Source organism: Natator depressus, chromosome 1 (assembly GCF_965152275.1).
Source record: "Natator depressus isolate rNatDep1 chromosome 1, rNatDep2.hap1, whole genome shotgun sequence".
NCBI lineage: Eukaryota > Metazoa > Chordata > Testudines > Cheloniidae > Natator > Natator depressus.
The window spans coordinates 190468292-190482915 of record NC_134234.1 but is presented as its reverse complement, the minus strand read 5'-3'; the positions used below and the strand labels follow the sequence as shown (position 1 = coordinate 190482915).

General features: G+C 42.8%; 1 protein-coding gene across 6 annotated transcripts in view; it reads right to left on the bottom strand.

Annotated features, from left to right (window-relative positions):
* Positions 1 to 14624, bottom strand: part of HJURP (Holliday junction recognition protein) — a 41427-nt gene that overhangs the window by 8270 nt on the left and 18533 nt on the right. For 5 of the 6 annotated variants that reach the window (XM_074972770.1, XM_074972734.1, XM_074972760.1 and 2 more), the window contains 5 exons: positions 13093 to 13154; positions 9476 to 9586; positions 8132 to 8213; positions 5013 to 6511; positions 4421 to 4484 (listed from right to left, as the gene is read on the bottom strand). In XM_074972770.1, coding sequence (XP_074828871.1) covers positions 4421 to 4484; positions 5013 to 6511; positions 8132 to 8213; positions 9476 to 9586; positions 13093 to 13154 — 1818 coding nt within the window. The remainder of the gene's footprint in view (positions 1 to 4420; positions 4485 to 5012; positions 6512 to 8131; positions 8214 to 9475; positions 9587 to 13092; positions 13155 to 14624) is intronic. The other variant, XM_074972742.1, reaches the window with a different exon arrangement.

Below are 14624 nucleotides of genomic sequence, written 5' to 3'. Positions count from 1 at the left end.
ACACCAGCCAGATCGTAGCAAGCACGGACACAGGAAGTGATCCAAGAAGAGATCCGCTGGGAGGAGACCGGGAGGCCCTTCATCCATTCCACCACTACGACGAAGAGCTGGGTCGTTTTCCTGAACGGCTTTGTTCACTCAGTGTAGAAGGCCAGGGCCCTACGAACATCTAGGGGATGTAGCCGTTGTTCCTGAAGAAAAGTGTGCGGTTTTGGGTAAAAAACTGGGAGGAAAAATGTCCTTCTTGATATGAAAGGTGGATATCACCTTGGGAAGAAAGGCCAGGTGAGATCATAGCTGCACCTTGTCCTTACGGAAGATCGTGTATGGTGGTTCTGAGGTAAGAGCCCTGAGCTCAGATACACGCCTTGCTGATATGATAGCGACGAGGAAAGCCGTTTTCCAAGAGAGGTATAGAAGGGAACAGGTGGCCAACGGCTCGAACCGGGTCCCCATGAGCCTGGAGAAGACCAGATTCAGGTCCCGGGGACTGGCTGTCATACCTGTGAGTAGAGACGGTCCAGGCCCTCAAGGCACATACTGACCGTGGAATTGGCAAAGACAGATCGGCCATTCGCTCCCGGGTGGAAAGCTGAAATGGCCGCCAGGTGGACACTGATGGATGATATCGCCAGGCCCTGCTGTTTCAGGCTTAGGAGACAGTCCAAAATGAGAGGCATGGACGCCTGGGGAGGGGAGTGTGCTGTGGTGAGCGCACCAGCATGAGAATCGCTTCCATTTAGCCATATATGTGGCCCGAGTGGAAGGTTTCCTGCTACCCATCCTGCTGTACTAAATGAGAGCAGAGTAGCTCAGAGTGGCTCAGCCATGCAGTATCCACGCCGTGAGGTGGAGGGATTGTTGGTTGGGGTGACAGAGGTGGCTGTGATCCTGAGTGATCAGGTCCGGAAAAAAAGGCAGCAGAACTGAGGCGTCCACCGAAATCTCCAACAGTGTGGTGTACCAATGCTGCCTGGGCCACACCCGGGCAACCAGAATCAGTCATGATCTGTCCCTGCACACCTTGAGCAAGACCTTGTGTACAAGGGGAAACAGCGGGAAGGCGTAAAACAACCTGCTCGTCTACAGGAGTAGGAAGGCATCTGTGAGAGAGCCCGGGGAGCGGCCGTGAAGGGAGCAAAATGCCAGGCATTTCTGGTTGCTGCATGAGGCAAACAGGTCAACCTGGGGAAACCCCCACTTTAGGAAGATGGAGTGGATGACATTGGGGCGGAGTGACCACTTGTGGGATTGGAAGGACCTGCTGAGGTGGTTTGCCAACATGTTCTGGACCCCTGGGAGAAATGACGCCATCAGGTGAATGGAGTGGGCTATGCAGAATTCCCAGAGTCGAATGGCTCCTTGACAGAGGGGGAAGGAATGAGGCCCCCCCACACACTTGTTGATGTAGAATATGGCCATGGTGTTGTCTGTGACGAATGCCATGCAACAACCATGCAACCGCTCCCAAAAGTCTTGGCACGCAAGACACACCGCCATCAGCTCCCGTACGTTGATATGAAGAGAGAGATCGGACGGGGCCCATAGACCTTGCGTCTGGAGGTCCCCGAGGTGGGCGCCCCATCCGAGGACTGATGCGTCCGTGATGAGGGACAAGGAAGGCTGAGTGTCGAAGGGGCCTCCTCCGCCGACTGCCCTTGGGTCTAGCCACCACTGGAAGGAGGCCAGGACCCACTCCGGAATGGTGACCACCAGGTTCAGGCTGTCTCGACCTGGGCGGTAGACTGATGCCATCCAGGCTTGAAGAGGGCGTCGAGGTTGGGAAGATCTGAAGGCTCCTGATGAGGCCTGACAAGGCTTGGAAGCGAGCATCTGGAAGGAGGGCTCAAGCCAGCATGGAGTCGAGGACCGCCCCGATAAATTCTATCCTCTGGGTCAGTTCTAGGATTGACTTCGCCACGTTAAGCAGAAGGCCTAACTGTTGCAACTTGTCTGTGACGAATTGAAGGTGAGCCTTCACCTGCTCTTTGCTGTGCCCTTGGATGAGCCTCTGTGGACAAAATGTCAACCACAGGGTCCTCCACCTCAACCACCTCCTGTGCTTGCAGGCTCATGTTCCGCGCCACCCTGTGCAAGAGTTCCTGGTGGGCGCGGAGGTCTATCGGGGAAGGATGGGAGGGACGACCCCGTTATAGCAGTCCTCGCCACAGCCTCATATGGTGAAGATGAGGAGGATGCCACAGAAGGGACAGGATCATCCAGAGCCTCTTGTTGAGCTGTGCCCCGCTGCTCCGGACCCGCAAACTCAGTGTTCAGGCCGGGAGCTGGAGTTGGAATACGAGGAGCTGGTGCCTGTAAGGGCGATGCCACCGTCTCCATGCCTCTGGGAGCAGGACAGCTGGCAGAGGCCTCAGGCACTCGTGGCTCAGATGGGGCCGAGTGAGAAGCCTCAGAGGGAGCACCCTGGGCCTGGTGGTACACCCAGGGTGTCCAAAAAGGCTACTGGGTGGACCCTTGAGTGGGGCCCTGTTCTTGCGCCTGCCACTGATCTGCCCAAGCCCAGGCGGCTGTGATCCGAGTGGTGGCAGTCTGAGAAGCGTGACCCTGCCTCAGACCCTGATGAGTGAGAGGTGGAATGCGATGGCCATGGTGGTGCCGAGTGGGTCTGTGCTGAATCATGTTGATGAGACGAAACTGATCTCCAGCTTCGCTGTACCAATCGGTGCCGAGACGGAGAAGAACGGTGCCGCGACGCTGGGGAGAGGCGTCTGGACCTAGATCAGTATCAGGACCTGGACCGGCGCCTGGATCTGGACCTGGGTCTCAACGATGACGACGGCCATCAGGAACGGTATCTACTCCTGTGTCAAGACCGGTGCCAGGAGTCGGAGCAGTGCAGCGAGTACAACCAGCGCCGCGATGGAGAGCGGTGCCGGGACTGCGAACAGTGCTGGGAGCGGGAACGGCGCCAGAGCGGAAGCAGTACCGAGGCTCAACTGACGGTGCTGGCAGGTGAATAAGAGTCTGTTTGCCCCTAGATGGTGCCACGCAGACAGGTGGCGGTGCCTTGGCCAGTTGAAGGGATGTTGATACAATCAAGGCAATCAGATCCCTTGCCGCCACAAAGGTATCTGGTGTAGATGGCAACTGGACCTCAACCATGCTGCGAGTCGGGGAGTCCAGTCACACTGGACTCAACTGCTTCGTTTTCGGTGCCGGAGTCAACAGTGCCAAGGCCGTCACTTGTGTCCCTGGGCGCTCTGCTGTGGAACGAGGTTCCGGCCAGGCGAGTGAGAGCGGTGCCGGACTAAAGACGTTGGTTGCGGTGCCGGGGAACTTCGGTGCTGTGGCTCTCTATCAGCATCCGACTGCGGTACCGTTCCTGTAACTAAAGCCGGGGCGCTGCGTACTGAAGTGCTCGGCACCGGGTCTTGTCACGCTGCTGGAGGTTGAGTACTAAGAGCCTCCTCCATAAGGAGCTGTCTCAAACGAAAGTCCCGCTCCTTCTTAGTCTGGGGACAAAAGCTCTTGCAAATCCTGCACCTCTCCGCCTGATGAGATTCCCCCAGACACTTCAGACAAGAGTCGTGGGGGTCGCCCGTTGGCATGGGCTTGGAGCAGGATCTGCAGGGCTTAAAGCCCGGAGCTTTGGGCATGAGCCCAATCAAGTACGGGAAGGAGGGGAAAACCCCTTCTCCCCCACTAATACAAACTACTATACTTAACTAGAACTACAAATGAATGCATCCAATGAAGTGAGCTGTAGCTCACGAAAGCTTATGCTGAAATAAATTGGTTAGTCTCTAAGGTGCCACAAGTACTCCTTTTCCTTTTGCGAATACAGACTAACACAGCTGCTACTCTGAAACCTAGAACTACAGCTGTTAATCTATAACAATACTATAACAACAAACTATGAACAAACTGTAGGGTGAACGCTAGGGAGAGTGGAGAGTAGCAAAGACAAGCTCCACAGTTCCAACGACCGTCACGGGCGGTAAGAAGGAACTGAGGGGGCACTGGGTCGCCAGGGGTATATATCCAGCGCCATGAAGGCGCCACTCCAGAGGGCTCCACAGCCGACCCACCGGGTGTTACTAGAGTAAAAATTCTCCAATGGCTGTGCATGTGGCGTGCGCACACCTAATTGGAATCGATATGAGCAAGCACTTGAAGAAACACCAGTATTTATTAAATGAAACCTTAAGAAGAAAATTCAGATCTTATCCAAAGAAAAAAAGTAAAACTCTCCAAAAACTCTCAAGCTGTGGTCCAGGAAGCCCTTCTTGGTGATCTCTGGAAAGACACATTTTGAGACATATCCAAGGATTGTTGGGAGAAGAATGGGTGTCACTTAGGAAGAGGTCTGCAGAATTTAAGAGTTGGAGATCTACTGGCTTCCCCTTAAGAGAAGCCCTCCTAACTGATAAAGTAATTCAAAATGCTTTTTGAAACTTACCTTGCACAAAAATACTTGGACTAACCGGAAAAGTGTGATTTGAAGACGTATGAAACCCAGAATCCTGAAAATGAAGCACTGAGAAATTAAATCAAAGTAAACACAAGTGTGTTACAGTTAACAGCCTGGGTCAGAACAAGGAAATGGGAATCCTGCACTAAGGGCCTGATTTAAAACCCACTGAAGTTAACAGGACTCTAATGATTCCAGGCCATTAGCTTGTCCGGCTCAATTTTCCTGCCTGCCTCTCTCACACAGGGCTGTGAAGATGATTTAACAATGCTCATAGTTTGAGATTTTATTCCTTTTAAACTCAATTGCAATGAACTAAGATTAAACTAATAATTTTGTTGAATATTTTTTAGGGGCCATATTCCCTAAAATGGGGAAATGGGATTAGGGGGCCCATGAGCTTAACGACACTTTAAGCATTTCAACCATACTGGTCAAAAAACTGAAGCAGAAATTTTAGACTGACTTAGTCCAAGAGAAGCTTTAAGTCAATCTTTTTCAAAATGACTGTAGTAAAAGTTACAACTTTTTAGCCTTCTGCACATTATCAACCAAAATAGTAGAGTAAAAGTCTCCTTACAAAGTTTTCAGATGCCTGACTTTGACAATTAGGGCTATCAAATATGCCAGGAACAATCCCATCCATCACACTTGAGAAATCCAGGCCAGTTGTCTGAGGATTAATATTTTTTCTATGAGGAGACTGATTACTGGCTCTAGGAAAAAAATCTTCAGGTATATTTTTCAGTCTCTTTACAGGTGAAGACAAAAGATCTTCATTGTGGAAATCTGCTACTCTTTTAATTCTGGTAACTGCAGGTAAAGTTCGTATGGGTGAGTTAATTAAAGCATTTACAGTTTCTGACATCTGTATGCCTTCATATTTCCGTAAGTTCGAAGCTCTGAGAAACGTGGGCAGTTTTGGAAACCCTTCGGAACACAATCTCTGATAAACCTCATCAAATGCACTATCATATTTTTTATGAGACTTTACAGAATTACAGAAGTAGGACTTGATTAGTCTCTCTTTTTCTTTAGGGTTTGAAGGAGGCTTTCTAATCTTAAGAGGTTTCTGAAGTTCTTTGGGGCACAGCTTCTGGTAAAGTTTTTCAAATTCTTCTTCACATTTCTGGCGAGTCTTGACTGGACTTTGATTCACAGGAAGTGAGGAAAAAGAATGACTGCGCTGCAGTGAAACACCTCCCCTGAAAGTTTTTATTTCAGGATTTCTGATTAATGCATTTGATGTTCTTACTAGAGAATAGCTGTTAAGTGGTGGAAAGGTATTAGCATCACCATTCAAGTTGCAAGTGGACAAGTGGAACCCTGATGTACCATCGAAAGCTGTATTGTCAATTTTGCCATTCTTGCTGTCTTTCACGAGACAAGGAGATGTTGTGCAAGTTACAGAAGAGCATCCCAGAGAAAGTACTTCAGGCAGCTTCCCATTTGGGCTGCCTTTTGAGTCATGTAATGTCATGGTGGTCTGAGATGGATCCTCAGTTAAAAATGTTTCTTCTGTTCTAGCAGTAACATTTGGAAAAACAGACTCTGAGATGTTTTGGTCTATTCTTTGAATGTATGAATTATCTTCTAAATTTCGAGGCCAATCTATTTCCATTTCACTCGTATTAACATGTGGGTAAGATACCACACCAGATTCACCATTAGTCACACACTGTGTCGGACATTTGCCATCCCGAAGAAGCTGGTTACTTTCATTTAAATTATTTCCAACAGGCAATTTATGATCATTACTATTTGTGTTAGGCAGCATAGGCTTCAATTTAGATGTCCTGAACCTTCTTATTCTTTCTATGGTGACATTAAGCTTTGATTTTCTAGGAGGCCATCCTCTGTATTTGTAGTGTCTGATTATGGACTCAGCTGCTTTTTTCTGAGAGTGTTTGTTCATCAACTTGCTAAGTGTCTCCACCATTCCTGGATACAAATCTGCAAGTGTGACGTTGTTCCAGGAACATTCTTCATTTGCAGACTGGTACTCTTCCATGAAGCTATCATAGCCCGTTTCATTTTTTTCCAGAAAAGGTATATGTCTGGGTACAGTTATCTTATCTGCTGAAATAAGAAACACAGAAACACATAGTATGAGAGACCTGGATGCAGGAGGTGCATTTCTAGACGCTGCTCTCCTTCTAAAACCATTAGCTTGGTTGCGTATTAGGCCAAATAAAGTTATATACAACAGTGATTAGAACCTTTCAAAAATGTATTAATTACATAGCATAAATCTAATTTTAAATATTAGAAGGTGTACAAATATTCTTGCAGTGTTGATCTTCATGTGCTGTTAATAAAGCCTTGTAATATTATAGATTGTTTTCTTTTTTCATGAGTGAAATCTCTAGTGTTTTTCATCACGATTCCCATCAGGTTACAGGATTGTTGCTGGACAAATATGTTTTAGTAAATTTTCATCAAAGTTTGTACAAGGCTATATTAACAGACTGCAGAAAATGGATACCAAGTATCTTGGAGTACAAACTATTTTAAAGTTCTTCTGGGGCATAAGTGGGAGTTGTCCTAAAAGGACTTCTTGCAACAAGAGTATGTACAACACTCAGTGGTGAATGCATTTTAGTGCAAAATACTTTCACTGCCAAGACAAAGAGAGTCTCTCCTCTTATCAAATCTGCAATAATGACTGGGAAGCAAATGAGAATTTCTTAGCAAGCAAAGACAAAAAAGTGTCATAAAATTCACTACGTTCATTTGACGATTGTAATGTTGTCTTAAAGTTATAATGAGTAACTTACTAAGTTACAAAGTGCTCTAAAGTATTTACTGTAAAAGTAACAAAGATTCATAAATGGCAGCACTCCACTCCTAAGTCATTGTGAAACAGGAAGAGACTACTGATTTTGGGGTAAATTACCATCTGCATATAAGCAAATGTGTAAATTAACAAGGTTCAATTGAATAATGAAACATAGCGCATAGCCTTGTGTAGAGTTTTGGTCAAAGTAGTACAATGATTCTCCCTAAAAGCCAAGTTTTTACCCAAGACTTTTATTGTCCCACCTTTAGTAACTGAAGCCCATTAAGTCCAAAAATGTAGAAGGATCAAGAGGACTTTCTATAATCCCAGGGTACTATGTACTGAAAGGAAAGGTTTTCAAAAGGCACAAAAGGCAATTAGGTGCCCACTAACCGCTATGTCTTAAATGCTAGGGAACAGTATGCTTGGTTGGGTGTCTGATAGCAACTGTTAGGATGTGAAAACAACATGGAAGAAGTAAACCCTTCTGCAAAAGAGCACCAGACTTCAACGCAAGTTTTTCCCTACCTAAAGACTGCAAAAATCAGGCCCATTATCTTCACGCTGCTCCTGCACAAGCAGTTACTTGCAAATACAAGACTCCCATGAGACTGTGTTGTGCTACCAGCTAAACAAAGCACACACAAAAACATGTAATAACTTGACCATGTTTAAATTCTTTATTACGGTGGGTTTTTAAATGTATCTTTTTCTCTGACTATTTTAGAAGAGCTGAGTTCATTTATAAGAGATAACTCCTTTTCAAAAAATGTTTAAAATACGCCTATGGTAAAACATTAACAATGGGCCTATATACCTCCTCAAGAATTCAAACTGTTGTATCTTTATGTTCAGGTGACCACATTTTTCTGCATTTTCAACAAATATGTTAAATAACTACAGTTCAGTGTCATACTCACCAACTGGAGATTTAGTCATACCCATCAAGTCTTGCCATGGAGATGTTATGTGGAGACGCTTTGATTTTTCTTCAGGTGCAACCTGAAAAAAACCCACAGAACTTATTTAGTAATTTGTGTTTATATTACAGCAACAATCATGCCCCATTCAGGATTGTGGTCCCATTGTGCTAGGCACTGTACAAAAGACATGAACCATACCCTGAAGAGCTCAGTAAAACAGGGAGGAAAAAGTTCTATTTAAGATTTGCTTTTGCTTCAGTTACAGTCGCAGTATGATTTATTTGACAAAGCAACAGATAAGAACTTGAGAAAAAGGATATTTGGCAAAATATTCAAAATCTTACATGACATTTATAATTTCTAAATTAAGCATAAAGTTTGCATTTCTTTCCTAAATATTTAAATTTACTTCCATTTATAAAACAAGGAACACATATCTGAACACATTAGGCACCTCTGACAAATACAATAAATTAAAAAAAACAGCAGCCCCATTACATAAAACATTACTACATAACCATACAGCTCCCCACTTCCTCCAATTTCTTATTTTCCGTGAACATCAAGCCCAAAAATATTTGCTTCTTCAGAAAGTCTATTAAGATTCGTAAGTAATGACAGGTAAATAATGTATAATGGGAAAGAGTAGTTAAATGATGTTTGTTCAGTTTCTTTGAATCATCCCACAATGTTTCAAAGCTATCAGGGCAATACTTTCCACAATGGGCAAAAGCCAGCACTCCCTACCCTACCAGAAAAAGCAATAAAAATTCAAGTGAGAGGCAGCAAAGGAAAGTATTTTGGTTGTCTTTGTGATGCAATTCTAATAAAAAGCCCACTACTATTGCATATTGGTGACTGTAACCTATGTTGAAAGAAAAAGAAATCAGGGATACTGAAGACAATATTTGAGAGTTTGAAGGAATGTTACACAAATGAGCTAGTTCAGTGATGAATGTACCTGGCACATACTGAGACTGTGCCTTTGTTCAGCAGCCAAAAATAGGGCTTAATAAACCAAGATAGCTAATTCTAGGGACATATCACTGGTCTCCAACCCAATAAGAAGAAACAAATTGGAATATGACGACACTGACAAACTCATACTGGTATACAGAGTCACAAGTTTGCTTTAAACTGACGAACTGTATGTTGATTCAAATTTTTATAAGTGAATAAGATGTTCCATCTTCAAGAAACTCAGCCTATTTTTCACAAAGAAGTTCTCACAGATTTGGATTGCCCCTAGCCAAGGCACACCAAGCAATAGTTTGGCTAGTAGTTTAAAGATTCCAGTTTTAAGTAGTGAATTAATTCTACCAAACCAAGCAGATGCATTACCATAATCCATTTAGGGATGTTTCTTTCATCATCTTGTACTATCACATCCACACGAACTCTGACTTTCTCTCTCATTTCCAGCTCAGAAGGCTTTAGAAGTCGAATGTCCTCCTTTTATTCACAGAAACAAAAACATGTCAAATGCAACATCCAAACAAAAAATGTTTACACAGTAACAAGTTAGTAATAGAAAACTTCACAAAACATATTCAAATCATAGGGATTTCAAACTTGAAAAAACAACAACAGAACAGTATAAATATTGACCAATAAAGACAAGCCCAATCAGGTCACTGCATTTCAAGTAAATGCTGTTTATATTGGAAGTCAGAGAGAGTAGTATAAAATGTTCAGTAACTGTAATCTAACTTTTCAATTATATATATTCTCTGGTTTAAGAAAAAATATGAAATTGTGTTTACATTAGATGCATGCATAAATAGCAATATGAAACAAGAAATTCACAGTCACCTCCTAAGTCCTTTGGAACCACATGTGCTTGTGAGATGTGAATAGCCTAACTAGAAGACAATACCACACCAACTACTTTCCATCTGAAGTATTCCAGCAGACTTTCTTCACCTTTTATTTATTTATTTTAAATAGGAAAAGTTTGATAATGATTTATGGAAAGATACTGTCTTCTCATAGCCATACATCACTGACTAGTTGGGTGATCCTAGGCAAGTCAACCTCTGTGCCTCAGAGTGCCCATCTGTAAAAAAGGTTAATAATACTTCAAAATATTCTGAGACAAAATTTTGTAAAGTACTGAGTTCCTTGGATGCAAATAACAAAAATGCTAAATATTGTATACTAATAAATGAGATGCAAATTATAATCCATACTCCTACATAAAAGGGAGATTTGTCTCCATTCTTAACCTCTACTTAACTCTAGATTCTCTGGCCTTCTCAGTATTAATACGTGCCTTTACCAAAAACATAGGAATTGCCATGCTGGATCAAGACATGAGATCCACCTAGTCCAGTTTCCTGTCTTTGACAGTTGCCAACACTAGATGTATCACAGAAAAGTGTCAGAACCCCACAGTTGGCATGCAGAGCAAAGTAGAGCAATCTGGACCCCTGCATTAAGTCTTAGAATCACTGAACTGGAAGGGGCCTCGAGAGGTCATCTAGTTCAGTCCCCTGCACTCAAGGCAGGACTAAGTATTATCTAGACCATCCGTGACAGGCATTTGTCCAACCTGCTCTTAAAAATCCCCAGTGATGGAGATTCCACAACCTCCCTAGGCAATTTATCCAGTGCTTAACCACTCTGACAGTTAGGAAGTGTTTCCTAACATCCAACCTAAACCGCCCTTGCTGCAATTTAAGCCCGTTGCTTCTTGTCCTATCCTCAGGAGGTTAACAACAACAATTTTTCTCCCTCCTCCTTGTAACAACGGTTATGTCCCCTCCCTGTCTTCTCCTCTGCAGACTAAACAAACCCAGTTTTTTCAATCTTCTCTCATAGGTCATGCTTTCTAGACCTTTAATCATTTTTGTCGCTCTTCTCTGGACTTTCTCCAGTTTGTCCACATCTTTCCTGAAATGTGGCACCCAGAACTGGACATAATACTCCAGTTGAGGTCTGATCAGCACAGAGTAGAGCGGAAGCATTACTTCTCATGTCTTGCTTACAATACTCCTGCTGATACATCCCAGAATGATGTTTGATTTTTTTGCAACAGCGTTACACTGTTGACTCATATTTAACTTGTGATCCACTATGACCCCCAGATGCCTTTCCGCAGTACTCCTTCTGAGGCAGTCATTTCCCATTTTGTATGTGTGCAACTGATTGTTCCTTCCTAAGTGGAGTACTTCGCATTTATCCTTCTTGAATTTCATCCTATTTACTTCAGATCATTTTGAATTTAAATCCTATCCTCCAAAGCACTTGCAACCCCTCTCAGCATGGTGTCGCCCACAAACTTTATAAGTGTATTCTCTATGCCATTATCTAAATCATTGATGAAGATATTGAACAGAACCAGAACCAGACCCAGAACTGATCCCTGGAGGACGCCACTCGTTATGTCCTTCCAGCATGACTGTGAACCACTGATAGCTACTCTCTTATAGTAGCTCCATCTGGGTTTTATTTCCCTAGTTTGTTTATGAGAAGGTCATGCAAGACAGAAACAAAAGCCTTACTAAGGTCAAGATATACCACATCTACCGCTTCCCCCACATCCACAAGGCTTGTTACCCTGTCAAAGAAAGCTATTGGGTTGGTTTGACACAATTTGTTCTTGACAAACCCATGCTGACAGTTATTTATCTTCTAGGTGTTTGCAAATTGATTGCTTAATTATTTGCTCCATTATCTTTCCAGGTACAGAAGTTAAGCTGACTGGTCTGTAATTCCCTGGGTTGTCCTTATTTCCCTTTTTATAGATGGGCACTATATTTGCCTCTTTCCAGTCTTCTGGAATGTCTCCTGTCTGGAATGTCTTATCGTGGTTTCTCACAGTTAAAGATTGGCTTATGCATTGAGGCATATAATTTAACGTGACTTCAAACTCTGATTTTTAAAACAACTCCAGATTGCATATGGATATCAAAAGTCTCTTTTTGATTTTGCTAAATTCTTGGCCTCAACCCTCTGAGGCAAGGTGTTTCAGTCTAATTACACATTGTATTGATTTTGAATTTGCCACCAAATATCATGAAATGGCCCTTTGTTCTTGTGTTAAGAGACAAGGAAAACTAATTCATGATCTATTGCTTCTTTACAATTCATTATTTTATATATTTTTATCACACCCACCTCCTCTTATTTAACTCCTTTCTAACATGAACAATCCCCATCTGTTTAATCTTGTCAGATGAGTTTTTCATGCCCTTGATCTGAACCCACTAATTCTGCAATATCCTTTTAGAGATACCAGTGACCAGTACCGCATACAATATTTCAGATGAGGACACACCATTTATTTATATTCTCCATCACACTCCCTATGTATCTTAACATCATTTGCAATTTTGACTGCTCTGTGCATTGACCTGAGGTCTTCGCTGAGCTGTCTAAAACTCCTGTCCCTTTCCTGAGTCAACATTAACTTCAGAAACCTGTAAAATGTTTTCAATAGTTCAATTTTTTCTCCAATCCAATGTATGTTACTTTACATTTATCAACATTGAACTTAATTTGCCATCATATTGCTTGTTTAGGGGTCTCTGAAATTCTTCGCTGTCTTCTCTGGGTCTAGAAACCCCGAACAGCTTATATGAAATGGCTTCGTTTGTGTCAGTCCAGATCACAAATGCACTGAAAGCGTTTAATAATATTAATCAATAACCTTGTATTGTAAGCAATCTCAGGTCTGAACAAGGATGGAAAATGAATCTCCCTCCCACATCTACAGTTGGTCACTAGCACTGAAGAAGTATATAGGCAACGTAACGGAGAAAAGGAGAAGAAAGTTGTATTAGTATAGTGCTTGCTGTTGGCCGCGCTGTAATTGACCTGTGGATGAACAGGAATTAAGTTTGTGGCTGTCAGTCCAGAACTTGTCACCTACACAAAATCCACATGAAAATATTTTAAATTAAAAAATCCAACCCCTTAAAGCATATGTAAAAGGTATAAAGCAGAATTGTTTTTACCTTGAGGTTAACAGTTTCAAATTTTCTTCTAATCGAAACCAAATCAGCTTCGCTTTCGGTATCTACAATTTGAAGTTAAACACTAAGTAAATTCCAATTCATCCAAAACCAATGCAATATATTTGTATTTCTGGGAATGATTTTAAACTGACACTGTGAAGTCCAAACTGGCCAAAAAATTACATCGTGAAAAAAATATATTTTTACAAAATCCTTAAGAAATATGTTCCTGTACTATATTTTTAACTTAAATCTCATTGAAAGTCAGTGGAACTTGGGATCCAAAGCGCCTAAGTCACTTTTGAAAAATGGCATAACCAGAGCTCTTTGAGATGGACTATGTATATTCACACTCATGGAATGCGCTGGCCAGTGTAACTCAAATGGTTGAAATGTCTCACAGGAGTGACTGTTACAGAGCTCACATGCCCCTCCACCCCACCGTCCATTCCCAAGTGTTCCAAGGGCAAGGCTATTAAAGGGAGCATGGTGCCCTCTGCAACCTTAATTCCTTCCACGGTTTTCTCAGTCAGTATTTCATTAGGACTCTGAAGAGGACAGGAAGGTTGGCAAGGAGTGTGAATATGCAGAGTCCATCTCAAACAACTCTGGTCAGAGGTAAGTAAACTTTGTTTTTCTTCCTTCAAATGTCCTCTGCATATTCCCGCTCATGGGCACTCAATACCCTATTCAGTGTTCAGGGAACATCAAACGAGTCTTCTAACCTTGCTTTCTCAGGTGGAGAGTTGTAAGAAGCGTAAGAGTTTTTTTCCCCCACTTCCCTTATAGGCAATGTATCTTGCAGATCTGGTAATGATCTGACTGTGAACTTGTGTGATGAACTTCATCTAAAACCATGACAGAAGAAGCTGAAAGTACTGGTGACAAGGTTATCACCAGTTGCAGAACCACAGTTCTATCACCAGTTGCGGAACCAAAGTCTCTATGAAGTTCACTAAGAAAAAAAAACTTTCCTTAAATCACAAACTTAGCCAAGACTAACACCAACTACAAAGCAGGAAACCACACTAAGCTAAAGCACTATAATCATCTAAGTGAAGGATCTAGATTAATGGAGGTTTACATCCATCTGATCCTGCAGTTGGAAGGAACTGAGTCTGCAGAGGGTGCCATGCCCCCTTTTAAAACCTTGCTCTCAGAACATTAGAGAACGCAGACAAGTAGGAGGCGGCATGCATGCTTTAACAGATATAAGAAGTTGCTATAAGAAGTTGCCACCATCTGGGCTACAGCAGCCATAACATCCCATAAGTACGAATATGCTGAGGAGATAAAGACATTTAAAAAGCTAATGCGACTGTCCTTTTAATGGTCAGAAATGTCACATCTTGAAATGGTTGTTTTCCATTGATAGATAAATGCAGAGGGGCATTTTAAGAGATATACTATGACATGCTTATGGATAGGGCCCTACCAAATTCATAGACATGAAAAAAAGCATCATGGACTGTGAATTCTGGTCTTATGTGTGCTTTTACCCTATACTATATAGATTTCACAGGGGAGTTCAC